Here is a 26,250-nt window from a genome sequence, read left to right on the forward strand (position 1 = left end):
TGCCAAGTGGGTGGGCCTATGCTTGCCAAGGCCCACCCATGACTGCACCCCTGATAGGTCATGTGAAATCCAGAGATTAGGGCCCAATAAATGTATTTGAATTGTCTGATTTCCTTATATGAACTGTAACTCATTAAAATCTTTGAAACTGTTGCATGTTGCGTTTATATTTTCGTTCAGTATATTTATTGAAATGTTTATTTTTGAGTTAGTGACGGATACAATTAAAATATTGACACGTTGAATTAACAAGTCAGATGAATTGCAGCATCGCTCTTAAGCGTGCACTAATTTCCCATGTTTGCCCCCTTAGTATGGCTGTTAGTGGATTCGATATTGATTTCATCAAGGTATATTATACAATATCTACTGTTAGAGAAGAAAGCCATGGGAATTATTTGAGCAATTGGGATTCGGAAAACGAAGGTCTCTCAATTTCCCCTGACAAAATAACGACTTTGCTAAATTCCTATTTTCTGTTGATGCTTTCATCATGACATATTTCCATCATTATCATCATCAGTGACATATTCCCATCATTATCATCGTCAGTGACATTATCACCCCATATCTAATGATAACTTGGCCTGTATGAGGATAACTAACTGAACAAAAATGTAGTTGCAGATGTTCATGAGCAGCTATTAGCACCTAAGTCGTGCATCCTAGTGCATTGGGCATAGCTCATAAGGCATCATAAATGTGCTGATAATGCATTATGAAGAGGGTGGTCATAGGTATTCCATTCTTTGGAAGTTGGTCTGAATAGCAACAATCAGCTGATGACAAATGCACACTGTGAGCAGATCAGACAGGGTGACAAGGTCACTGGGTCTGGAGGAAATGTAAGATATTATTCCACTTGGCCAACTCTCTAGACACGAGGTCATAAGTGAGCCAGACTTGAGAAGGTGTTTAAATGAATTGGCTTTTGTCCAAGCTTTATAATATGGCCATTTATTCGCTTGACTTTTTATTCATAGCGTATCCTAGGACTATGAAACAATCAGATCGACTCCATTCCATATATAGTAAGTCTATACTGTGTGTATGTACATTGCTATAGTTCATACTTCACTTCTCTGAGCATGTGGCATGACTGAAAAGGTTATATTTTTATTCATTCTAAAAAGATAGATGTGAAGGCAAGACCTGCATTAGTCAGATTATCTGATACATGAACTGACGCATATACAGCAGGAACAAATGGCTTTGAGTGTCTCTGTTATATCAGACTTGGGGAAAAGAGATGATTTTCATGAGGTAGAGAGAGCGAGATTGGAGAGGATACTGTAGCTGAAAGAACTTAAATCTCAGAGGACTTAAGCCATCCGCCTCCAGGCATACTACCAGAAACTGTCTCCTAAGACTAGTTCAGACCGACTCTAATGAAACCAACTCAGCTCACTTGTTAGCATACTTAAAAGCAGACTCTACAGATAGTGAAAAATACAGCTGAAATGTTGAATAGACACAGGCAAAAGTTGCTGTGATTTCAAAGCGTTGGTAAACAGTAGCTTTCGGCTTACACAATGCAATGTTCCTCGAAAAACATGACGTACACCACTTACCACTACAGGCAGAATTTTCTTGTGAAGCTAGACAAAAATCTAAAACCCGGCGGAGAAGAGAACATTCCCCCCGTCTCCTCTCTCATTCATAAAAGGGTTGCCTTTACGATAATACCCTGATGGACTGCAAGGACTTTTCCATAAAGCAATTTCACGGGTGTAAATTACTTACTTTTATATGACGGTGACACCCCTCGTTGCAAGCCGGGCCACTTTGGGTAAAGGGTATCTGAAAGGTAGCCACCATTATGGAAAGAATCCAAGTGATTAAAACAAACTGAAGGACAGGAAGAGAAGAGAGGAGAGGGAGAGAAGAGGCTCACAGAAGCCATCCTACAGGCATGCCTGGGGCTGCAGGAGAGAGAGACAGATTAAAGGGCCCGTATTCCTTTTAATGCCTCCAAAAGCTAGCGGACGACTCCGGCACCGGAAAACACTGGCCTTCATTAACACTAAATCAATAGTCGCAAGCAGACCCCTGATTGATTTAATGGCACTGTAACTGAAAGGGGTTAAAAAATAAGCCTCACCTGCAAAGACGTGGTGCCAGGGAAGCCAGGGGTGGAGTATATTGATGCTAATGCAGATGAGAGAGATCTGGTGTGTCTCGGGTTCAAAGGCAGAGAGATTCAGAGGTCCAGTACACTGGCTGTAGAGGTGCAAGTCCTGGTCAATACTCACTAAGATCAGAATATGACTGTAGGCTTTACAGTTTGTCTTGTATACTTGATTTGTCAAGTTATTTACCTGATTAGGGTTATGGTTAGAAAATGTTTTTTGTTATCTTAAATAAATATGGCAATAAATGAATAGAAAATATGAAATGTGCCTTTACCAATATTATTAATCAATATGATCACAGTAGATAAGGTATAAAGTTAACAAATACTTAATTATTAAAAAAATATTTCAACCACCTTTCCCAAATATTGTAGTTGCAGTTTGAATCAATATTTTGGTATTCAGATAATCATGAATGATTATTCAACTGAAACTAATATAAATATTGTTTATCCATCTCCCTTTTAAAATGTAGCACATTATACATCAAATCATTGTTAACTCGTAAAATAAACAATGAAGGTGAGAGCAAGGTTATACACTACAGTAGATCTCCTCTGTACTACCCTTAGTTGGTTGGAAAGCAAAACAAGTTTTTTCTTTCAATTCCCTCTATCTTGTCCTCTGATTCTATATATGTATAGGAAAAGAAAGCAGTCAGTGATCTAAAGTAAATTTTTTTGAACCCTTGGGATGGTTTCTTAAACAATGCTATTAGTTCCTAATAGTTTTTAATTACCGGCCTTCTTTTTATATAAATCACCCCCCCCCATGGAACTATTTTTATGGTAGAGGCTATTTGTAGCCGTAATTAAACCAAGAATATGAATTTACTACCTCGCTCACATTCTGACTGTTTCAGTTTTAGAGAGCCATGATTAATGCAAATACATATTGGTTGAGATAACCAATCAGCGGTTAATTTAGCCAAATTTATTGCAACCACCAGAGCGTCTTCACTTATGCTCAGGCAGACAAGGACATAGCCAGCAGTGTAGCGTAGTGTCGTTTGGTAGCTGGTAGCTGCAGAGTCACAGTGCCCCTTGGTGGTGGGCGAGGCTCACTGCAGCCAGCCTCCATGCATAATCAGAGTGCTGGGTCGGAAACAAACGCACAATATTTCTTTACAAAACTCTTTCTATCACCTACAATATAATTTTAAGCATCTACCCGATAATTACACCACTAACCTTATGCCTAACCCTGACCCTAAATCAAGACCCATAGATACAAGTGCAATCACTAACTAACGAACTAGTTATACGCTGTACATTGTTTGAAATCACACACATATGTAGTGATATCTTTACATTTGTTACAACGGAAATATATTTCACCATGATGCACTAATTTATTCATAAGTGGTCCCGATTGACTCTCATTCATTCCATATTACATATGCACACATTTTTTCCCTTATCGTTTGTTTCCAGATCAGCACACACACTGTCCTCTGAGGTATTTAATAGTGTGCCCTGTGCAGCCAAGTACACATCCCCATTCCTGTTTTAGCCAGTCAGAGAACTTGATTAATGATGGTAGGTAGAACAGAGAGCAGCACAGCCCCTCTCACAGCTGTTGGACACCACCTGATGGTCTCTCTCTTATCTCTCCTCTCCCCTCTCCATCTCTCTCCTCTCCCCTCTCTTCTCTCTCCCGTCCTCTCCTCTCGCCCCTCTCGTATCTCGCCTCTCTCCTCTATTCCTCTCCCCTCTCTCCACCCCCAGTGATAAACAAGGGACAGTGTGTGACCAAGTACTACCGCTGGATCCAGAAGAACGGTGGGTACATCTGGATCCAGTCCAGTGCCACCATCGCCATCAATGCCAAGAACGCCAATGAAAAGAACATAATCTGGGTCAACTACGTACTCAGGTAAGGCAGGGCTCCATCTGTGAACTACCCAACACATGCCAGCCAGCGCACAGAAACAGTCTGCTTCCCAAATGGCACCATTTTCCCTATGTAGTGCACTACTTTTGACCAGGGCCCATAGGGTTCTGGTCAAATGTAATGCACTATACTGTATAGGGAATAGGGTGCGACTTGGGAAGCACACACAGCTACACCAGGAAGCAAACACAAGAATTGATTCAGTTTTCATTAAATATTATTTTTTTTCTAGTTTTTCAACCAATGAGATGGGGCACATGGGTCATAATTATAAAGTTATTTTAATCATTTCAGTATTTTAACCATGCATTCTTGTGAATTCCTACTAATCACATTTAGCATTTTTCCCCCCAATTGTTTAAGCGTATTTGTAGTACATCTATTCTATAGCTGCCAATTTGTCATATGAGGATAATGGCATACTTCTGCCAGTATTAGTTTTCTGTAAGGCACTGTCATTGTAAATGATTTCTGCCATTGGCATCACTGAATTGATCATTGTAGAATTATGTCAGCACTCTAAAGTGATTGAGATGTTGTTTTTGTAATTTTTCTAATTGAATTTAGCTACCAGCACAGGGAAAAAAAACTATTTTGTCAACTGTAATAGATTTATCTTTTCAATTGCCTTCCTAATTCTTCCTCACCTCTGCAGGCCCATAGAGCAGCTGTGAGAGCCAGAGAGCGAGGGGCTATGCTTTAGGGACAGCTGGATCAATCAGAACGCTAGGAGAATGGCAAACGCTGTGTGCTGTGCAATCCCTGGCAGGAATCTGTTTTAAATTCTTCTCTATTGGCAAAGACAATGACTTCCTTCCTGTATTGTCCATCTCCTGCAGTAATCCAGAGTACAAGGACACTCCAATGGACATCGCCCAGCTGCCCAACCTTCCAGAGAAAGCCTCTGAGTCTTCAGAGACTTCCGACTCCGAGTCCGAGTCCAAGGAGAACTCTGGTACGGTACCATCGATCAATCAATCAATATAATTGTATTAATAAAGTCATTTTTTGTTCTTGTGTGGCTCAGTCGGTAGAGCATGGCGCCTACATATAAGTAAAATGAATGCAGGCATGACTGTAAGTCACTTTGTATAAAAGCGTCTGCTAAATAGCATATATACTGTACATCAACAGTTGCTTGACAGTGCTTGACACTATAACCTGGCCTAAGATAGATGTTTATTTAGGTAGCAGCCAGCACTACAGTTTAGATATATACAAGCTGCAGGACCATACACAGCTTTGTTCAAATACGGAGTACAGACAAGGGGGAGGAGGGGGCAGGAGAGGGGAGAATGATTTTGGGTGACAGTATGTGGGAAGTGCCAGCATATTGGCCATTGGCACCAGGCCTCCCTCAGTGCCCCCTATGCCAGCGTGCATGGTGAGAGTTGTGACCCATGCCAGCTGCTGCTGGGTAGCGAGTTCTCCTCACTCTGACAGTACGGTTGGAGAGCTCCACTGCTCCAGTATCCAAGGGGTGATCGGGTGCCAAGCCAACGCCATAGCTACAGACAGACAGACAGACAGACAGACAGACAGCCTTCCCTGTAGCTCAGTTGGTAGAGCATGGTGTTTGCAACACCAGGGTTGTGGGTTCGATTCCCACGGGGGGCCAGCACAGAAAAAAAATGTATGAAATGTATGCATTCACTACTGTAAGTCGCTCTGGATAAGAGCGTCTGCTAAATGACTAAAATGAAATGAAATGAAAATGACAGACAGACAGACAGACAGTATAACAGCAGTAGAACACCATGGTATTTTGGGAAGCAAAGAAGTGCAGTCTTCAAATTGTGTGATAATGGGAAATATACATATATCTGAATATCATCTATACCAAAATCATTTTTAAAAAGCTAAATATACTGCATGAAAGATTATTTCATTTCCAAAACAGTGGCTATTTAGACATATAATTATACAGAATACATGGAGATTTGAGTACTGTTCAGGTTTGCACACTAAACGGCATCTTTCTCCCAGAAGACAACGAGAACTCGAAGTCGGACGGGAAGGGGAACCAGACTGAGAACAGCGAGGACCCGGAGACAGACAGTAAAAAGCAGCAGCAGGGCCAGTCGTCCTCAGAGCAGGAGATGAGGCGTCAGGAGGAGGGAGACAGCTCCTCCAACCCAGAGAGCCAGGAGAGCGAGGATGACCTGGAGCCCAGCGACTGCGAGCTGGAGACCAAGGAGAGCAGACTAGGCCGACTGGGGGGCCTGCACATCAAGGTGGAGCACTATGGAGATAGAGATGGAAGAGTGGAGCTGCACAACTCGCCGTCCTCCTCTGAAGAAGAGGAAGATGATGACGATGATGAGGAAGATGATGATGATGACGACAGCGTTAAAGACTGTGACAGGGCCACTGAGATGCTCGCCGCCCCCGCCGCCAGCAAGCAGCAGAAGCGTAAGAAGAGGAGGAAAAAGCAGAAGTGGGACGGTAGTCGTTCTAGACGCCTGCGCCTCTCCTCTGCCACCACCAGCCCTGGCACCATGAACCACCCCACCCTCCTGCTGCCCCCCTCCCCTGCCAGTGCATCCGTGCTCAAGATCAAAACGGAAATGTCCGAGCCCATCAACTTCGACAACGACAGCAGCATCTGGAACTACCCTCCTAACAGGGAGATCTCCAGGAATGAGTCCCCCTACAGCATGACGAAGCACGTCCCAACCCACGACACCTTTCCCTCCCCACAGCCTGGCAGTCTGCAGGTCTCCATCCCAGACTCAGTGCTCACTCCCCCAGGAACAGAGGGAGGAGGCGGGGGTGGAGGAACCAGGAAGGGCGTACCCCCCTCCTTCAACGGTAACAGCAGCGCCCCCTCCTCGGCCTCCAGCGTGGCCAGCCTGGCCCCTCCCTCCAGCTCTGGCTCCTCCTCCGACCCCCTGTCCCCACCCCTCTCAGCCTCGCCGCGCGACAAGCAGCAGGGTCAGGGCACCCCCACCACCTCCAACTCCTCCTCCTCCCTGCTGTACACCAGCGACCTGGAGGCCCTGCAGAGGTTGCAGGCTGGGAACGTGGTGCTTCCTCTGGTCCACCGGGTCACCGGCACCCTTGCCACGACCAGCACTGCCGCCTCCCGGGTGTACACCACTGGCACCATCCGCTATGCCCCCGCCGACGTCACCTTGGCCATGCAGGCAGGCGCCAACCTGTTGCCCAACAACGTTGCCCACGCTATGAACTTTGTGGATGTCAACGGTAGCCCCGGGTTCGGCATCGACCCCAAGACGCCCATGGAGATGCTGTATCATCACGTCCACCGGCTCAACATGGCTGGCCCCTTTGGCGGTGCCGTGTCCGGCGCCAGCCTCACCCAGATGCCAGCAACCAATGTATTCACCACGGCAGAGGGACTGTTCTCTACTCTTCCATTCCCTGTCTACAGTAACGGGATACACACCACACAAACTCTGGAGCGCAAAGAAGATTAAAGCAAAACACCAAGACCATATTACTGTGTTCAACTGTCAAAGACTCGTTGAGGCATAAGACTGTGTTTCAAGTGGAAAATAAATATATTCTAGCACTTTGAATTTGAGCTAACGAGCTTATATAATAGAAATGAATGGCCCCATGTCTTTCTATCTTTTCGCTCTCTCTCTACTGACTCCCACTCTATCAATCTCTCGTTCTCTTCTTACTCCTCTTACAGTACAATGGACATTTTCTCTGATCAAACTAAACGGACTATTCTTTATTGTAAAGAATTCCTTTTTGCCTACAGAGAATGCATATTACCGTTGGTCTCCTACTGGAGTCTTGGGTAAACTACTTTTTATTTGAGTTGATTATGTTGCATCTTTATGAAGATGCCTAGTGTATTTAAAGGTTGATGGCGGAAAAGATGTTTCTATGGAAAGAAACCCTTGGATGGTTTTGCTCCACATCTTGATGTGATCAAGGTTGACGAAGACAAAAGGATGTTCCCTGTTTGACATGGTCATAGACATAACCTTAAAAGAAAGAGATTTGAAAGTTATTTCATAATGAGGGAATAGTTGTCTATTTTAGAATTAATTTTGATTCTTTTTTTTATAGCTCAGATTTAACTTGCAAATCAAGCATTAAAAAAGCAATTTCATCCGGGTATTGACCTGTGAATAGAATGTTACTACAAATCCCAGGACTTTGGAACAAGAGACAGGTCAGTACGAGATATGTGTATTCTCCCGGTTCCATTTCCTCGGTTATGTCTCAAGTGACACCCTATTCCCTTTATAGTGCGCCACTTTTTACCAGGGCCTATGTGGCTCTGGTCAAAAGTAGTGCACTATATAGAGAATAGGGTGCCATTTGGGATGCACGCCTTCTCTGCAGTTCCATGGTGCTACTGTTCCATCCAGTTACTACCCTCCTTCAGCAGGCTGATGTAGGTTATTCTGTTCCACAGCTCTCTCACAGAGATGAGTGATTGAGTGACAGCTGGGGAGATTTCCTTCCTTCGGTAAAGTCAAACCTCTAATCAACATATTTTCATGTTCATTACTACTCCCCTCAGTCAAGTTGTTTGAAAGGCTCGGTCGGATTGGGCCTGAAGGATAGAATATACCTATATGGAGCAGGTTGATTTTGGTTGTATTTTTTCAAAACTAGATCACTTTTTCTCAGTGTAACTGAGGCTAATTTGCATCATTAACTTGAAAAATGAATGTTTAACTTTGACCGGCTTCTGTCAATTGTTTTTTCTACTCTACCCTTCCTCTTTCTCTTCCATCCTAAACCTCACTACTATCAACAACGGTCTCCCAAATCTGTTCTTCCATCAGCCATTGTCGGACTCTCTGAAATCACATATCAAGGAGATTGTAATAAGGACATGCATTTCAATCAAACGGAATATGAGTTTTTTTTTTTATCACATTCCCACATTTTTTCTCTGTTGCCAAAAAAAAGTTATTTCACAGTTTGGTGTTAAGAACACTGTGATTGTTGTTTAAAAAAAATAGTAATAAAATGGAAAAACTGTCACTTCATGTTTTGACAGCCGTCCATCAAGTCATCTATTACCAAGCGTGATAACCGTAAACGTGTACAATGTGTAAGTGTCACTGGCTGTCAGTCTCCATAGCGATTTCAGTGTGTGTTACTATATGCAGTATATACTGAGCTGATGTAGCCGTTTTGTCCTTTGTCTTCTCTGTGCTTTATCTGTAGTCTGGGGTTGGACAGGGAACGTTTGTAACCCTCTCCGTCTCCTCTGCAGTCTTAGTGGACCCGTGGAGGTTAGTGGATTTCGTGTGGTGGCCTTCCAATGTAGCGTCACCTTTTTGCTGCTTCCTTTTGTCTGTATTTCTTTCTGTTTCTGCTGTTGCTTTGCTGTTGTGTAGTCTACAGACCTCTCTTTCTCTCAGAGATAAAAGTCTCTTAACTAGCTCAAAGGTTTAAGGAGCCATTTTTTGCCACTGAGGAATTCTGGGATAACAGTTTCCAGCTTGCATTTACCTACACTACGAAAAATGACAACAAAAAGCTAAAGTAGCATTTAGATGTATCTTCTAGACTGGAACCATAAAAGCCTCAGTTGTGAAACATTCCCAGAGTCCTTTGTGCTTCTTGTATGCATTGGGTGTATTTCATTGGTTTCCACCAAACCTGTTGACTTCAAGGACCCTGCAACTTACAGGACAAAAAGATCACGGTAGCATTTCAGGACAATAAACAATTTTAAAGATTTCTAAAGAAATGAAAAGAAAAAATATTTCGCACTATAAATCTATTTTTATAGCTAGGTGTTTTGGAAATGCATGTTAATTAAGTTGATTGTTTGGTTTAATTAATTTTGTTCGGTCCAGCAGCTTTGTCTCAACGTTCAGTGTTTTTTAGTCTGTCCAGCAAAGGGAGGGGGAGCCTTTGTCTTTTGAAATGAATCAGGCTACTCCCCTACATCAGGAAACAGTGTCTGTGGTTTCTGTGAAGATGTGTTGTTACTCAAATCCAGGTCATGAAATAAATGTGTTTTTAAAAAAAGAACAAAAATTGGGGGTCGGTTGGTTGGAACGGTGGAATGGTTGCAGGAGAGCGTAGTGTCACCACTTGAGATTGATTCTATCCTAGATGTTAGTGTTTTCTACGACGTAGCGAAGCGGGGTGAGAGTGGGAGACTGTCGGGTCGAGGGCAGCTCACTTAAAACAGACACTGTGGACGGACCAGGAAATACACCCATATGTTACAACAGAACAGCAGGATGAGCTGTTTTAATGTCTCTGTGACTGTGTTGTGTCAAAATGAATTGCTGGTGATTTAAACTTAAACTAATCTCAGCTACTGTCAGATAAATAGTGTTTAAAATTAAAATATGAAAAATCACTTCATTACCTGTGAAGACTGTGTCCGTGTTTTTAACTATTTCTTGTACAATTATACAGATTCTTTTATGAGGAACTTGGTGCCAAGTAGATGAATACTACAGGAGAAGGGGATTCTCTTAGTATCAGTGTTAACAGTGTTATAAATTCTAAATACAAACAAATTAAAATATTAAAAAGAGAAAACGATGGTACATTTATTATTTTATTTGTTTTGTTTTTTTCTTTGAAGAAAAAACACATAACTAACTGAAGCTAACTTTGAGTGCCTGGCTTATTTTAAAACATTTTGAAAAACATATTTTTATTTTCATTTACCATGAATAATGCTGCAATTTCAGAAATGTACATACTTCATTTTACGACAGGGTTATTTTATACTTTTGTAGGTTTCCATCCATTCAAAGAAACATGTCATACATGGTTGTTCTTTCTGTAACAAGTTTTTTTTACCATCTTACATGTGCCATATTCATAATAAACTTCTCTTGGATTTGTTCACATCTGGCATCATTTATTTTATTCAACCATCTCAATGACTACCCCACACCTCAGTGAGCTGCCTCAATTTTTCTTTCTTTCTTTCTTTATGCCTTTCTTTCTTTTCTGATCTTGCTTGAAAAAAAAAAAAGTGTACCGGTCTTTAATGCTTTTCCTAGTTGGAAACTATGTTATGGGAACATTGCTGGGACATCCATTCAGGTATGTTCACACTCAACACTCCTGCCATAACGGTAGCTATGTCAGACCCGCAGTCCTGGATACACCAGGTTCATCCCCCTCCAATCAGAAGACTCTGTTAATGATTTCATGTAGTCTGATTGATCACATCGTTATATGATTCAGCAGAGGGTCAATCAGAGTGCAGCTAGTACTGTTTGTTGAAACATACAGTATGATGTTAGCTCACCCACGGACAGACAATACTGTGATAATGACCGAAAGACTGTTTAACAACAAGACAAATGAAGCGACTATCATCACATGGAATAACACTCACACACACATCATTATCTTGGACAGACAATCTGACTATCTTGTCAATGTCACTGTGGTGTAATACCAGTTTAAAGCTGAAACTGTCTTTCAAACTAGCTATATCCTCTACAATGTTTTTGTCTCATTTTGTTTGACCATTAGGCCTATCATGCCTAGAGAGAAATGCAGCTAGTGGAAATGCATTGAAAACACTGACGTCTTATTGAATGCCATAGTTATCCGGAGATACTGTATGTTTGATCCGAGTAATGAGACAACCAGACTAAGCGGCAGAAAATAAATGTGTAGAACATTTTAAACACTTTCCCCAGTTATTGCCGACAAGGCCTGTCTAGAAAAAGGATGCCCATGTCATCAACTGTCTCTCCATTGGTGATTTTGTAATGAGCATAATCTGTTGATATCATTTTTCATATTAAATGTGATAAATTACTAACGACATCTGTAATAAATGCAGTAAATGGTATGAACATTTTGAGTGCTTCTTTTATCTCAACTGGTGTTTCGAAAATCTGGAAACAGTTTTTTAGGTGTTACACCTGGTAAATGAAAAGGCCCCCTATGAGAACAGCAAGACTGATGTTGGCCCCATGATCATTTGAATGTGAGACCCCTGGCTTAAAGGTTGTTTAATACTGAACCCGTTTTGATATACAAATGCATGGGCAGAGGATCGTTGTAAATATATTTGTTGAATCTATCAATTGACAGCCATATCCCTTGATTAGCACCATGTTGCAAAGCTATATGGACAATGAGTCTGTCAATCTGTTCTCTATGATATTTGTCGGTCTGTATGTCAAGCACAAACTGCTGCCCATCTGTCAATCTTCCTGCCATGATTTCAGGCAGCGGTGAGGAGAAGAGGTCATATCATAGCAGAAGCCCGAAAAGGCAATCCAGCCCATTTTAAATATTTTACACTATTTTAAATGAGGGTTATGAATGATAGATCACAGGGCAGAGAGAAACTATGAACCTGAAGATTCTCTAATGACCTCAAGCTGTCCATCTCAGAACTCATCCAACCAGTCCAGGCTTCTGATTCTGATTTAGAATCTCACAGTGTTCTGTTTGTACACTAGAAAGATCACCCATTAGACTGATAGAGCAACCCTTTCAACGAGCAGAGAAAATCACTGCACAAACAGGAGAGGCTTAAAACGAAGTTCATTTTCATTAGTTTCATTACAATTTCATTGCTTTGCCCTTGGTTACATTTTGTATATTTCGGTCAAAGTTATGAAACTCTCCTTGCATTATTCACAACCATCAAGGAAAATTGCACACACGCATAAAACATGAACCCATAACTATCAGGGCCGACTCCAGGCATAAGCGACATAAGCATTTATTTTTTATTTTTTATTATAACTCAGTCGGGGTCTCAACTTACTGTTGAGAGTTAGAATAGTAGAAAATGTGGTTGTGCATCAGCAGTTGTTCTCTTGTTATGTCAGTCACTGATAGTCACTCAATTACCCATGTCAGGTAACCCTTTCTAGATTGTTAAGTTAGTCTATCTATAATAATCACGGCCAAGTACCGACCGGGCACGCAGATATCATTAACATGGCATAAGTCGTGGCAAAAACTGTAGAATTGCAGGAAATTAGCTTTAAAACCAAATCTCACTTACGGGCCCCCAAAAGTCTGAAACAGGTGGAAACATGTATCAAATTGTTTGAATTTGATTTCTGAAAATAAATACTCAAACACTGTTGGTGCCAGTTTACAATATGCAATTTATATGGTAGGCTAGTTACCCTAGATGTATTTCATTATACTTTTTAGAACACTCAGTTAGCTCATTTGAGAGCTTAAAGGGCAATTTCACCCCTTTTCAACCAAATTGTCATTATCTCCAGCACAATACCAGTGTCTACATGTGTGAAAAATGTGTACATACACTATACTGTAAGTAAGACCAACACTAGACAATTCAATCAATATTGGTAATACAGGGATAATTTATATATTTCAGTAAATTCATGCATCTCACAGAATGAATGTTTGAATTAATGCAGGTCTACTGTTGAGATTATTTTTATTGCATTCTTTCAGCGCACGTAGGGGGTAATTCAGACCAGTTACGTGCACGTAAGTTTAACTTTATTCCCTTTTTATGCAGTTCTCTCTCTACCCGTATTCTGACCGTGAATTTAAGCATGAGGTAACGCATGTGACAGCCAGCTATTCATTTCTTTGGGGTGGAGATCATAGAAATGGAGGTATGGCAGAGTTGTGTCTCCAGACATGCCGTATTCTGACCTTTACTTAATCCCCTCATAATTCCTCCACCTTTACGTACAAGGAAACCATGAATAAAGTTGAGCACCTGTCGGTTTCAAGTGGAAAAACATCTACTATTTCCAATAGAAATAACACAATTTTACATGTGCTGGAATCTATAAATTGATAGGAGCTAGGTAAATGAGTAATCTGTTTGGAAAAGGAAATTGTCAATACAAATAGAAATTGTTTTAGATGATTTTTCCTTATGATCCCTGGAGACGAATGTGAAACCAGCCATATGGAAGCAAACTGAAAATCATATCAACATGGCATGTATTTCAGCCCCTTTTACACAGTGATGTAGGCTATAAATAGCTGTGCCGTTATTCCAAATTTTAATTGTATGTCCTCATAATTTGTGGGGATGAAATTTGGAGCACCAAGCTTCTGTAGCCCCGAACCTGGTAACAAAGTTTATTTATGTGCTGTTTTACCCACTTTATGTGTATAACAAAGATATAAACGGAACATGCAACAATTTCAACGACTTTACTGAGTTACAGTTCATATAAGGAAATTAGTCAATTTAAATAAATTCATTACACCCTAATCTATGGATTTCACATGACTGGGCAGGGGTGCAACCATGGGTGGGCCTGGGAGGGCATAGGCCCACCCACTGGGAGGGCATAGGCCCACTCACTGGGGAGCCAGGTCCAGCAAATCAGAATAAGTTTTTAGAATAAGGGCTTTATTACAGACAGAAATACTCATTGGTTTCATCAGCTGTCCGGGTGGCTGTTCTCTGACGATCCCGCAGGTGAAGAAGCCCAATGTGGAGGACCTGGGATGGCGTGGTAACACGTGGTCTGCTGGCTGTGAGGCCGGTTGAACATACTGCAAAATTCTCTAAAACGAAGTTGGAGGCGGCATATGGTAGAGACATTAACAGTCAATTATCTGGCAACAGCTCTGTTTGACATTCCTGCAGTCAACATGCCAGTTGCACACTCCCTCATAACTTGAGACATCTGTGGCATTGTGTGACAAAACTGCACATTTTAGAGTGGCCTTTTATTGTCCCCAGCACAAGGTGCACCTGTGTAATGATCATGCTGTTTATTCAGCTTCTTGATATGCCACACCTGTCAGGTAGATGGATTATCTTGGCAAAGGAGAAATGCTCACTAACAGGGATGTAAACAAATTTGTGCACAACAAATTGAGTGAAATAAGCTTTTTGTGCGTATGCAACATTTCTGGGATCTTTTATTTCAGCTCATGTTTTTGTTCAGTATACTGTATTCTAGTCATGGCTCATCCTATATACAGTAACTACTGCTGTTTACACCTTTTCTATTCATATACTGTCCATATTGTCTATACACACCATTTTATATATATTTATATTCCAGACGCTGACATTGCTCGTTCTGATATTTCTTTATATTTTACTTTTTGGATTATGTGTGTATTGTTTTGTATTGCTCGGCACTGTTGGAGCTAGAAACAAAAGCCTTTCACTGCACCTGCGATAATGTCTTCAAATCTGTGTATGCGACCAATAACCTGTGATTTGATTTTGATTTGATTATTATGAGCGGTCCTCCCCTCAGCAGCCTCCAGTGGTACGGGTCAGGGTGTGCTTATGGCTAGGGTCATGGTTGAACCAGGGTGTGGACATGAAGCTAGGATTAGGTAAGGAGAATGATGTATGTTACCCACCTTTGTTCCCAAGAGATTTCTCCCATCGTTCCCCGGCATCAGAAATAGCTCAGTCTCAAGAAAATTTAATATTTTCAGGTTGTAGGTTATAATTAATCTTGATAGAAGGGTGATACACATTCAGAGGCCTTTTCTCATTTGGGAAAAAGTCCATCCTCTGTCCTCTCTCCTCTGTGAACCCGAAACCAATAAGTGGTCGGTCAAATGGTCGAGGAGTGTGTTAATTCGTTAGTAAGTAAACGGAAGACGGTCCTCCCCTCCTCGATAGCGTCCTTTTGGCGAGAAACCACAAGTGTATCCTACCGCAGAATAGTTTTGATATCTGCCACACCCCTTTGAATCAGCTGTTTTCTCTCTTATTTTGGGATCCACCCATGTAAACTGATGCGCGAGTGGAGAAGGAGCTTCTCATTTCATAGAAGCTAATTTTCATCCTGTTTAATCTCCCTGCTGCCTCTCCTCGATTACCTTTGACCTTTCTCAAAAGAATGTGAGAGAGGACAGAGGACGCAGGAGTTGAGCAAATCTAATTGAGAAAAGGCCACAGTGTCTATAAAATCCTCCAAATCCACCACTGGGTGGCACCAAATTCTTCTTCTGAGCTTACCCATCTGAGTACCCGACACCTGCAAGTAATGTTTGGAATCAAACTCAAAATCATTGTCCATTAATCCCAACTCGAGGAGAGAGAGGATAGCCTCAGCCGGTCTAGGGTCTGGGTATTTTTGGAAGACTTGTCTAACTGCTTTCAGGCCTAACTGTGTCAATGTTGGCATACAATGAATCTTGTCGTATGAAGAGAAATTATAGATAAAACGTCTCGGTGCTCGTCGTGAACATAACACAACAGGTTGGAAATTGTAAATTCAACAATGAGTGTTTTGGAAGGAATCAGTGGCAAACTGCAAGCGTTGCAAGCAATCACTAGCCTGCTATTCAGTGGAGTGGGTGTGTGGTCCAAGTCTGGGTTTAAGGGTCTCTTTTCCAAGCTTAAAGGGATAAATATTCACATGAAACAACATGGGCCAGAAAAGGTTGAATTCAGCGAATTCAGGTTGAATTAGTTATTTACATCTTTGTTAATTTACCGTAAAAACATTTGTATTCATTGTGGACGGGCTCCCTGTTTGAAAGGGGAAACTCTTTTGACGCAATGCAGGTGAGCGTCACAGTTATTACCTCAGCTTAAGGACAGAGAATAAGACAGCTGGCTGTTTCAACCCCTGGGCAAAACGCAGGACAGAGGAGATATGCACTGTGGCGGGGGGTTGTGGATCAAATTAGTTTGTTAAAAGAGGTGAGTTTGGGTTTTGCATTGTAGGCTAAGATAATGTTGGCACAAGCATGTTAAGACAACAACGGAGCTATGACGGTTTGTTTAGGCTAATATTAGCGTAAAAGGTTGAATACTTTGGCCATGCTGTCAATCCAGCATGACTTCTGCAGCGTTCAAAACAACTGGAAACTCGGAACTGGGAAATCTCAGACTTCAGTGAGTTAAAAAACTCGCTCCAACTGGGAAAAATACGTTTTGAAAGGTCATCCAACTCGGACTTCCAAGTCGGGAACTCAGGCCTCTTTCTAGAGCTCCGACCTGAAGATCACTGATGTCATTATTCTACCTTGTTTTTTTTTCGAGTTCCTAGTTGTCTTGAAAGCACCATCAACCAGAGAATGTCAGACTTTGATGACAAAATTTTCCCTCAAGAAGGACCGCCGCGCCACCTTCCTGTTCAAATGAGCACAGCACAACAAGGTGAGTCCAAAAATGTATTGGATGCTGTTGCATAAATGATCAAATCAAATCAAAAATTCAAATCAAATTTATTTATATAGCCCTTCGTACATCAGCTGATATCTCAAAGTGCTGTACAGAAACCCAGCCTAAAACCCCAAACAGCAAGCAAAGCATGTGAAAGAAGCACGGTGGCTAGGAAAAACTCCCTAGGAAAAACTCCCTAGAAAGGCCAAAAACCTAGGAAGAAACCTAGAGAGGAACCAGGCTATGAGGCGTGGCCAGTCCTCTTCTGGCTGTGCAGGGTGGATATTATAACAGAACATGGTCAAGATGTTAAAATGTTCATAAATGACCAGCATGGTCAAATAATAATAATCATAGTAGTTGTCGAGGGTGCAACAAGCACGTCCGGTGAACAGGTCAGGGTTCCATAGCCGCAGGCAGAACAGTTGAAACTGGAGCAGCAGCACGGCCAGGTGGACTGGGGACAGCAAGGAGTCATCATACCAGGTAGTCCTGAGGCATGGTCCTAGGGCTCAGGTCCTCCGAGAGAAACACAGAAAGAGAGAAAGAGAGAAAGAGAGAATTAGAGAGAGCATATTTAAATTCACACAGGACACCGGATAAGACAAGAGAAATACTCCAGATGTAACAGACTGACCCTAGCCCCCCGACACATAAACTACTGCAGCATAAATACTGGAGGCTGAGACAGGAGGGATCAGAAGACACTGTGGCCCCATCCGATGATACCCCCGGACAGGGCCAAACAGGCAGGATATAACCCCACCCACTTTGCCAAAGCACAGCCCCCACACCACTAGAGGGATGTCTCCAACCACCAACTTACCGTCCTAAGACAAGGCCGAGTATAGCCCACAACGATCTCCGCCATGGCACAACCCAAGGGGGGGCGCCAACCCAGACAGGAAGACCACGTCAGTGACTCAACCCACTCAAGTGACGCACCCCTCCCATGGACGGCATGGAAGAACACCAGTAAGCCAGTGACTCAGCCCCTGTAAAAGGGTTAGAGGCAGAGAATCCCAGTGGAAAGAGGGGAACCGGCAAGGCAGAGACAGCAAGGGCGGTTCGTTGCTCCAGCCTTTCCGTTCACCTTCACACTCCTGGGCCAGACTATACTTAATTAATCATAGGACCTACTGAAGAGATATGTCTTCAGTAAAGACTTAAAGGTTGAGACTGAGTCTGCGTCTCTCACATTGGTAGGCAGACCATTCCATAAAAATGGAGCTCTATAGGAGAAAGCCCTACCTCCAGCCGTTTGCTTAGAAATTCTAGGGAATGATGTAATATGCCAGGGAGATATGTATACTGTAGCTAAGAGAATAATAGTAAGTGTATGTTGTGTAGTAAGCCCATGTGCCTGATGATAATTTGATCCCTTTCCCCCTCATAATTTAGCCTACTGTTCTGACTTGGTGGTGCACATGTAGCGTATAAACTGTTTTAGAGAAATATATTCATTGAATATTGTAAGATCTTTCTTTGTCTGCTTATATGCCCCCTTTATTTACAATGCATTCGGAAAGTATTCAGACCCCATGACTTTTTCCACATTTTGTTACATCGCAGCCTTATTCTAAAAAATGGATGAAAATGGATGACATTTTTTCCTCATCAATCTACACACAATACCCTATAATGACAAAGGAAAAACAGGTTTGTATCAATTCTTTTATAAAAAAATGAAAGAAACTGAAATATCACATTTGCATATGTATTCAGACCCTTTACTCAGTACTTTGTTGAAGCATCTTCGGCAGTGATTACAGCCTCAAGTCTTCTTGGGTATGACGCTACAAGCTTGGCACACCTGTATTTGGGGAGTTCTCCTATAATTCTCTGCAGAACCTCTAAAGCTCTGTCAGGTTGGATGGGGAGCCACTCTGTCAGGTTGGCTGGGCCACTCAAGGACTTTGAGAGACTTGTCCCGAAGACACGTTGTCTTGGCTGTGTGCTTAGGGTCATTGTCCTATTGGAATGTGAACCGTCGCCCCCCTTGGAGGTCCCTAGCTCTCTGGAGCAGGTTTTCATCAAGGATCTCTCTGTACTTTCCCTCGATCCTGACTAGTCTCCCAGTCCCTGCCGCTGAAAAACATCCCCACAGCATGATGATGCCACCACCATGCTTCACAGAAAGGATGGTGCCAGGTTTCCTCAAGACGTGACGCTTGGCATTCAGGCCAAAGAGTACAATCTTAATTTCATCAAACCAGAGAATCTTGTTTCTCATGGTGTGATTCCTTTAGGTGCCTTTTGTCAAACTCCTAGCGGGCTGTCATGTGCCTTTTACTGAGGAGTGGCTTCCGTCTGGCCATTCTACCATAAAGGCTTGATTGTTGGAGTGCTGCAGAGAGGGTTGTCCTTCTGGAAGGTTCTATCATTTCCACAAAGGAACTCTGGAGCTCGGTAAAAGGGGTCATTGGGTTCTTGGTCACCTCCCTGACCAAGGCCATTCCCCGCCGATTGCTCAGTTTGGCCGGGTGGCCAGCTCTACGAAGAATCTTGGTGGTTCCAAACTTCTTCCATTTAAGAATGATGGAGGCCGCTGTGTTCTTGGGGACCTTCAATACTGCAGAAATGTTTTGGTACCCTTTCCTCAGATCTGTGCCTCGACACAATCCTGTCTCTGAGCCCTACGGACATTTCCTTTGACCTCACGGCTTGGTTTTTGCTCTGACATGCACTGTTAACTGTGGCACCTTATATAGACAGGTGTGTGCCTTTCCAAATCATGTCCAATCAATTGAATTTACCACAGGTGAACTCCAATCAAGTTGTAGAAACATCTCAAGGATGATCACCTGAGATCAATGTTGAGTCTCATAGCAAAGGGTCTGAATACTTACGTAAATAAGGTATTTCTGTTTTCTAAAAACCTGTTTTCGCTTTGTCATTATGGGGTATTGTGTGTAGATTGGTGAGGGCAAAAATGTATTTAATCCATTTTAGAATAAGGCTGTAACGTAACAAATGTGGAAAAAGTGATGGGGTACACTTTTCAAATGCACTGTATCCTATGGTCCTGACTTGGTGTACAGAGAGAATACTGTAAGAACGGCCCATGTTCTGAATTCTGTAGCTGTATATTTCAAAAGTGCTGAATAAATAGTTATATTCACGATGTCCGTCCTAGCTTGCTCATTAATGTCTTAATAGAAATTACGGATTGCCTCTTATCCGCTAGTCGTCCCCTTATGCCATAGTTTGTACATCTCAATTGTCAGTAGAAACCACATTTGTTTAAGCAAGTCAGCCATATCAGCTATGTTTTTTTTTAAGGCAGTAAATGAAGCTGATGATCTGTTTTGCTGCCAGACAAGGCTTCACTGATAGCCTGGTGTAGCAGTGGTAAGGATCCACTCCAGTTGGAACAACTTTATATAGGCCCTAACAGTTTGTGGGCACCGTTTGTCATCATTATAATGCAATTAATGTATTGTTTAGTGTAGTGGCTTTGTTGGCATGCATCTAAAAATATATATATATATATATATTTTTTGCCCCACCAAGATTTACATGCTAAAATCGCCACTGTCTTAAGAACACATTCTTATTTTCAATGACGGCCTAGGAACGGTGGGTTAACTGCCTTGTTCAGGGGCAGAACGACAGATTTTTACCTTGTCAGCTCAGGGATTCAAACTTGCAACCTTACGGTTAACTAGTCCAACGCTCTAACCACTTGCTTTACATTGTACTCCACGAGGAGCCTGCCTGTTATGCGAATGCAGTAAGAAGCCAAGGTAAGTTGCTAGCTAGCATTAAACTTATCTTATAAAAAACAATCAATCAATCATAATCACTAGTTAACTACACATGGTTGATGATATTACTAGTTTATCTAGCTTGTCCTGCGTTGCATATAATCACTTAGGTACACGTTGCTCCAACCATAAACATCAATGCCTTTCTTAAAATCAATACACAAGTATATATTTTTAAACCTGCATATTTAGTTAATATTGCCTGCTAACATGAATTTCTTTTAACTAGGGAAAATGTGTCACTTCTCTTGCAAACAGAGTCAGGGTATATGCAGCAGTTTGGGCCGCCTGGCTCGTTGCGAACTGTGAAGACTGTTTCTTCCTAACAAAGACAGTCGACTTCGCCAAACGGGGGATGATTTAACAAAAGCGCATTAGCGAAAAAAGCACAATCGTTGCACGACGGTACCTAACCATAAACATCAATGCCTTTCTTAAAATCAATACACAGAAGTATATATTTTTAAACCTGCATATTTAGCTAAAAGAAATCCAGGTTAGCAGGCAATATTAACCAGGTGAAATTGTGTCATTTCGCGTTCATTGCACGCAGAGTCAGGGTATATGCAACAGTTTGGGCCGCCTGGCTCGTTGCGAACTAATTTGCCAGAATTTTACGTAATTATGACATAACATTTAAGGTTGTGCAATGTAACAGGAATAACGTTTTGTTTTCGCGATGATAGTTTCCGGATTCGACCATATTAATGACCTAAGGCTCGTGTTTCTGTGTGTTATTGTGTTATAATAAAGTCTATGATTTGATAGAGCAGTCTGACTGAGGGATGGTAGGCAGCAGCAGGCTCGTAAGCATTCATTCAAAATAGCACTTTTGTGCGTTTTGCCAGAAGCCCTTCGCAATGCATTGCGCTGTTTATGACTTCAAGCCTGTCAACTCCCAAGATTAGACTGGTGTAACCGATGTGAAATGGCTAGCTAGTTAGCCGGGTGCGTGCTAATAGCGTTTCAAACGTCACTCGCTCTGAGACTTGGAGTAGTTGTTTCCCCTTGCTCTACATGGGTAACGCTGCTTCGAGAGTGGCTTTTGTCGATGTGTTCCTGGTTCAAGCCCAGGTAGGAGCGAGGAGAGGGACGGAAGCTATACTGTTACACTGGCAATACTAAAGTGCCTATAAGAACATCCAATAGTCAAAGGTATATGAAATACAAATCAATCGTATAGAGAGAAATAGTCCTATAATTCCTATAATAACTACAACCTAAAACATCTTACCTGGGTATATTGAAGACTCATGTTAAAAGGAACCACCAGTTTTCATATGTTCTCATGTTCTGAGCAAGGAACTTAAACGTTAGCTTTTTTACATGGCACATATTGCACTTTTACTTTCTTCTCCAACACTTTGTTTTTGCATTATTTAAACCAAATTGAACATGTTTCATTATTCATTTGAGGCTAAATAGATTTTATTGATGTATTATATTAAGTTAAAATAAGTGTTCATTCAGTATTGTTGTAATTGTCATTATTACAAATAAATTGCGAAAAATCGGCCGGTTAATCGGCACCGGCTTTTTTTTGGCCCTCCAATAATCGGTATCAGTATCGGCGTTGAAAAATCATAATCGGTCGACCTCTAGCACTCACGTCTGTAGCCATGAAGTGCTTTGAAAGGTTGGTAATGGCTCACATCAACACCATTATCCCAGAAACCCTAGACCCACTCCAATTTGCATACCGCCCAAACAGATCCACAGATGATGCAATCTCTATTGCCTCCACACTGCCCCTTCCCACCTGGACAAAAGGAAAACTAATGTGAGAATGCTATTCATTGACTACAGCTCAGCGTTCAACACCATAGTACCCTCAAAGCTCATCATTAAGCTAAGAATCCTGGGACTAAACACCTCCCTCTGCAAATGGATCCTGGACTTCCTGACGGGCCGCCCCCAGGTGGTGAGGGTAGGTAGCAACACATCTGCCACGCTGATCCTCAACACTGGAGCTCCCCAGGGGTGCGTGCTCAGTCCCCTCCTGTACTCCCTGTTCACCCACAACTCTATGGCCAGGCATGACTCCAACACCATCATTAAGTTTGCAGATGACACAACAGTGGTAGGCCTGATCACCGACAACGACGAGACAGCCTATAGGGAGGAAGTCAGAGACCTGGCCGGGTGGTACCAAAATAACAACCTATCCCTCAACATAACCAAGACTAAGGAGATTATTGTGGACTACAGGAAAAGGTGGACCGAGCACGCCCCCATTCTCATCGACGGGGCTGTAGTGGAGCAGGTTGAGAGCTTCAAATTCCTTGGTGTCCACATCAACAACAAACTAGAATGGTTCAAACACACCAAGACAGTTGTGAAGAGGGCACGACAAAGCCTATTCCCCCTCAGGAAACTAAAAAGATTTGGCATGGGTCCTGAGATCCTCAAAAGGTTCTACAGCTGCAACATCGAGAGCATCCTGACCGGTTGCATCACTGCCTGGTACGGCAATTGCTCGGCCTCTGACCGCAAGGCACTACAGAGGGTAGTGCGTACGGCCCAGTACATCACTGGGGCTAAGCTTCCTGCCATCCAGGACCTCTATACCAGGCGGTGTCAGAGGAAGGCCCTAAGAATTGTCAAAGACCCCAGCCACCCCAGTCATAGACTGTTCTCTCTACTACCGCATGGCAAGCGGTACCGGAGTGCCAAGTCTAAGACAAAAAGGTTTCTCAAAAGTTTTTACCCACAAGCCATAAGACTCCTGAACAGGTAATCAAATGGCTACCCAGACTATTTGCATTGTGTGCCCCCCCAACCCCTCTTTTTACGCTGCTGCTACTCTCTGTTTGTCATATATGCATAGCCACTTTAACTACACATTCATGTACATACTACCTCAATTGGGCCGACCAACCAGTGCTCACGCACATTGGCTAACCGGGCTATCTGCATTGTGTCCCACCCACCACCCCCTCTTTTACGCTACTGCTACTCTCTGTTCATTAAATATGCATAGTCACTTTAACCATATCTACATGTACATACTACCTCAATCAGCCTGATTAACCGGTGTCTGTATGGAGCCTCGCTACTTTTATAGCCTCGCTACTGTATATAGCCTGTCTTTTTACTGTTGTTTTATTTCTTTACCTACCTATTGTTCACCTAATACCTTTTTTGCACTATTGGTTAGAGCCTGTAAGTAAGCATTTCACTGTAAGGTCTACACCTGTTGTATTCAGCGCACGTGACAAATAAACTTTGATTTGATTTGATTAAGGGCTCAAGCCTTTCGTACGCACTTCTCATTAGTTGGTTTTCAGAGTTACACTACCGTTCAAAAGTTTGGGGTCACTTAGAAATGTCCTTGTTTTTGAAAGAAAAGCAAATTTTTTGTCTATTAAAATAACATCACATTGATCAGAAATACAGTGTAGACATTGTTGATGTTGTAAATGACTATTGTAGCTGGAAACGGCGAATTCTTCATGGAATATCTACATAGACGTACAGAGGCCCATTATCAGCAACCATCACTGCTGTGTTCCAATGGCACGTTGTGCTAGCTAATCCAAGTTTATCATTTTAAAAGGCTATCTGATCATTAGAAAACCCTTTTGCAATTATGTTAGCACAGCTGAAAACTGTTGTTTTGATTAAAGAAGCAATAAAACTGGCCTTCTTTAGCCTCTCCAGCGTCTCATCCCGTCAGCGGGATCAAAATCCAGCGAAAAATCATATCGCCAATTAGCATTAAAAAAAATCATAATAAAAAAAAAATATATATATATATATATATATATATATATATATATATATATATTTTTTTTTTTATAGATACACCTCTCCTGAATCGACCCACGTCGTCCGATTTCAAAAAGGTTTTACAGGAAAAGCAAATCATTAGATTATGTTAGATGAGTCCATCGTAAAAAGCAGCTTCATAGCCATTTTCCGACCAACCACTTGCATCACATATAATCAAAAAACAGCTAAATGCAGCACTAACCTTTTACAAACTTCATCAGATGACACACCTAGGACATCATGTTATACAATGCATGCATTCTTTTGTTCAATAAAGGTCATATTTATATATAAAAACAGCATTTTACATCGGCGTCTGACGTCGACTAAATAATTTCCCCTCAAATGCGTCCCGGTAAACAATGCTACAATTCCCTAAATTACTATCCGATAACGATTTTTTTAATTTATATTGTCAATCTAACATTTATAGATGAATATCTCTTGAGAACACCTGTCATACCAGATTTTAAATTAACTTTACTGGGTAATCACACTTTGCGATAAAAGGAGATGCGATACTCAGAAAATGAGCTAATATACAGAGCTCGGCGCCATCTTGGAACAATCGCATGTCACATCTCATCTTGTATAATATTGTCAATAATCGCCTACCTTTAGTTGTCTTCATCAGAAAGCATCCCAGGTCCACAACAGATGTATTTTCGGTCGAAAAAGTCCATACTTCACGTTCCATTAGCCTGCTGTTGGTAGCGCGTCCTAGGGCTCTCTCCAAGCGCAGGGCTGAAGTTCCGGATAAAATGAGATTCTCCCGCCTGTAGGTTCGTTCAAACATGTCAAACGTTGTAAAACATTAATCTTCAGGGCCTGTAACACCAAGAGAGCCAATAAGATTCGAGGGGGATGATTTCATTGCCTTTAAAACCGTTTCCAAAGGTGGGGGTAGACATGGCCGCCGGCGTCATAATGGTGATGGCCCATCCCCTGTGACCAATTTCCAATGACTCTCATTCACTGAGTTTCGACTGTATAAGGCTCAAACCACTGTGAAAAGACTGGCGACATCTAGTGGAAGCAATAGGAAGTGCTCACTGAACCATGGTTAACGGTGTGATTTATAGGGAAAGATGAGAAGTCGAGTCCACAATTCTGAATTCCACTTCCTGTTTCAATCGGTCTCGGGGTTTTGACTGCCATTTGAGTTCTGTTATACTCACAGACACCATTCAAACAGTTTTAGAAACTTTAGGGTGTTTTCTATCCATATATAATAAGTATATGCATGCCCTAGCTTCTGAGTTTGATTAGTAGGCCGTTGAAAATGGGAACGATTTTTTTTCAAAATGCGCTGTGGCGCCCCCTATCCTAGGGTATCCTCAAGAGGCTTAGACTAGTTGAGTATCTGGAGCATCAGCATTTGTGGATTCGATTACAGGCTCAAAATGACCAGAAACAAATAACTTTCTTCTGAAACTCGTCAGTCTATTCTTGTTCTGAGAAATGAAGGCTATTGCATGCGAGAAATTGCCAAGAAACTGAAGATCTCGTACAAGGCTGTATACTACTCCCTTCACAGAACAGCACAAACTGGCTCTAACTAGAATAGAAAGAGAAGTGGGAGGCCCCAGTGCACAACTGAGCAAGAGGGCAAGTACATTAGAGGGTCTAGTTTGAGAAACAGACCCCTCAC

At 42.1% G+C, this 26,250-nt stretch overlaps 1 protein-coding gene across 5 annotated transcripts in view; it reads left to right on the plus strand.

The window, feature by feature from the left end:
* The window catches only part of npas3 (neuronal PAS domain protein 3), a 335,830-nt gene extending 324,987 nt beyond the window's left edge, over positions 1–10,843 (plus strand). For 4 of the 5 annotated variants that reach the window (XM_045717645.2, XM_014194380.3, XM_014194408.3 and 1 more), the window contains 3 exons: positions 3,860–4,007; positions 4,865–4,980; positions 6,012–10,843. In XM_045717645.2, the coding sequence (XP_045573601.1) occupies positions 3,860–4,007; positions 4,865–4,980; positions 6,012–7,465 (1,718 nt within the window). In that variant the 3' untranslated portion in view covers positions 7,466–10,843. The remainder of the gene's footprint in view (positions 1–3,859; positions 4,008–4,864; positions 4,981–6,011) is intronic. The other variant, XM_082974183.1, reaches the window with a different exon arrangement.
* The last annotated feature ends 15,407 nt before the right edge of the window (positions 10,844–26,250 follow it).

The sequence above is a fragment of the Salmo salar genome, chromosome 01, assembly GCF_965601325.2.
Source record: "Salmo salar chromosome 01, fSalSal1, whole genome shotgun sequence".
NCBI classification, from domain to species: Eukaryota; Metazoa; Chordata; class Actinopteri; order Salmoniformes; family Salmonidae; genus Salmo; species Salmo salar.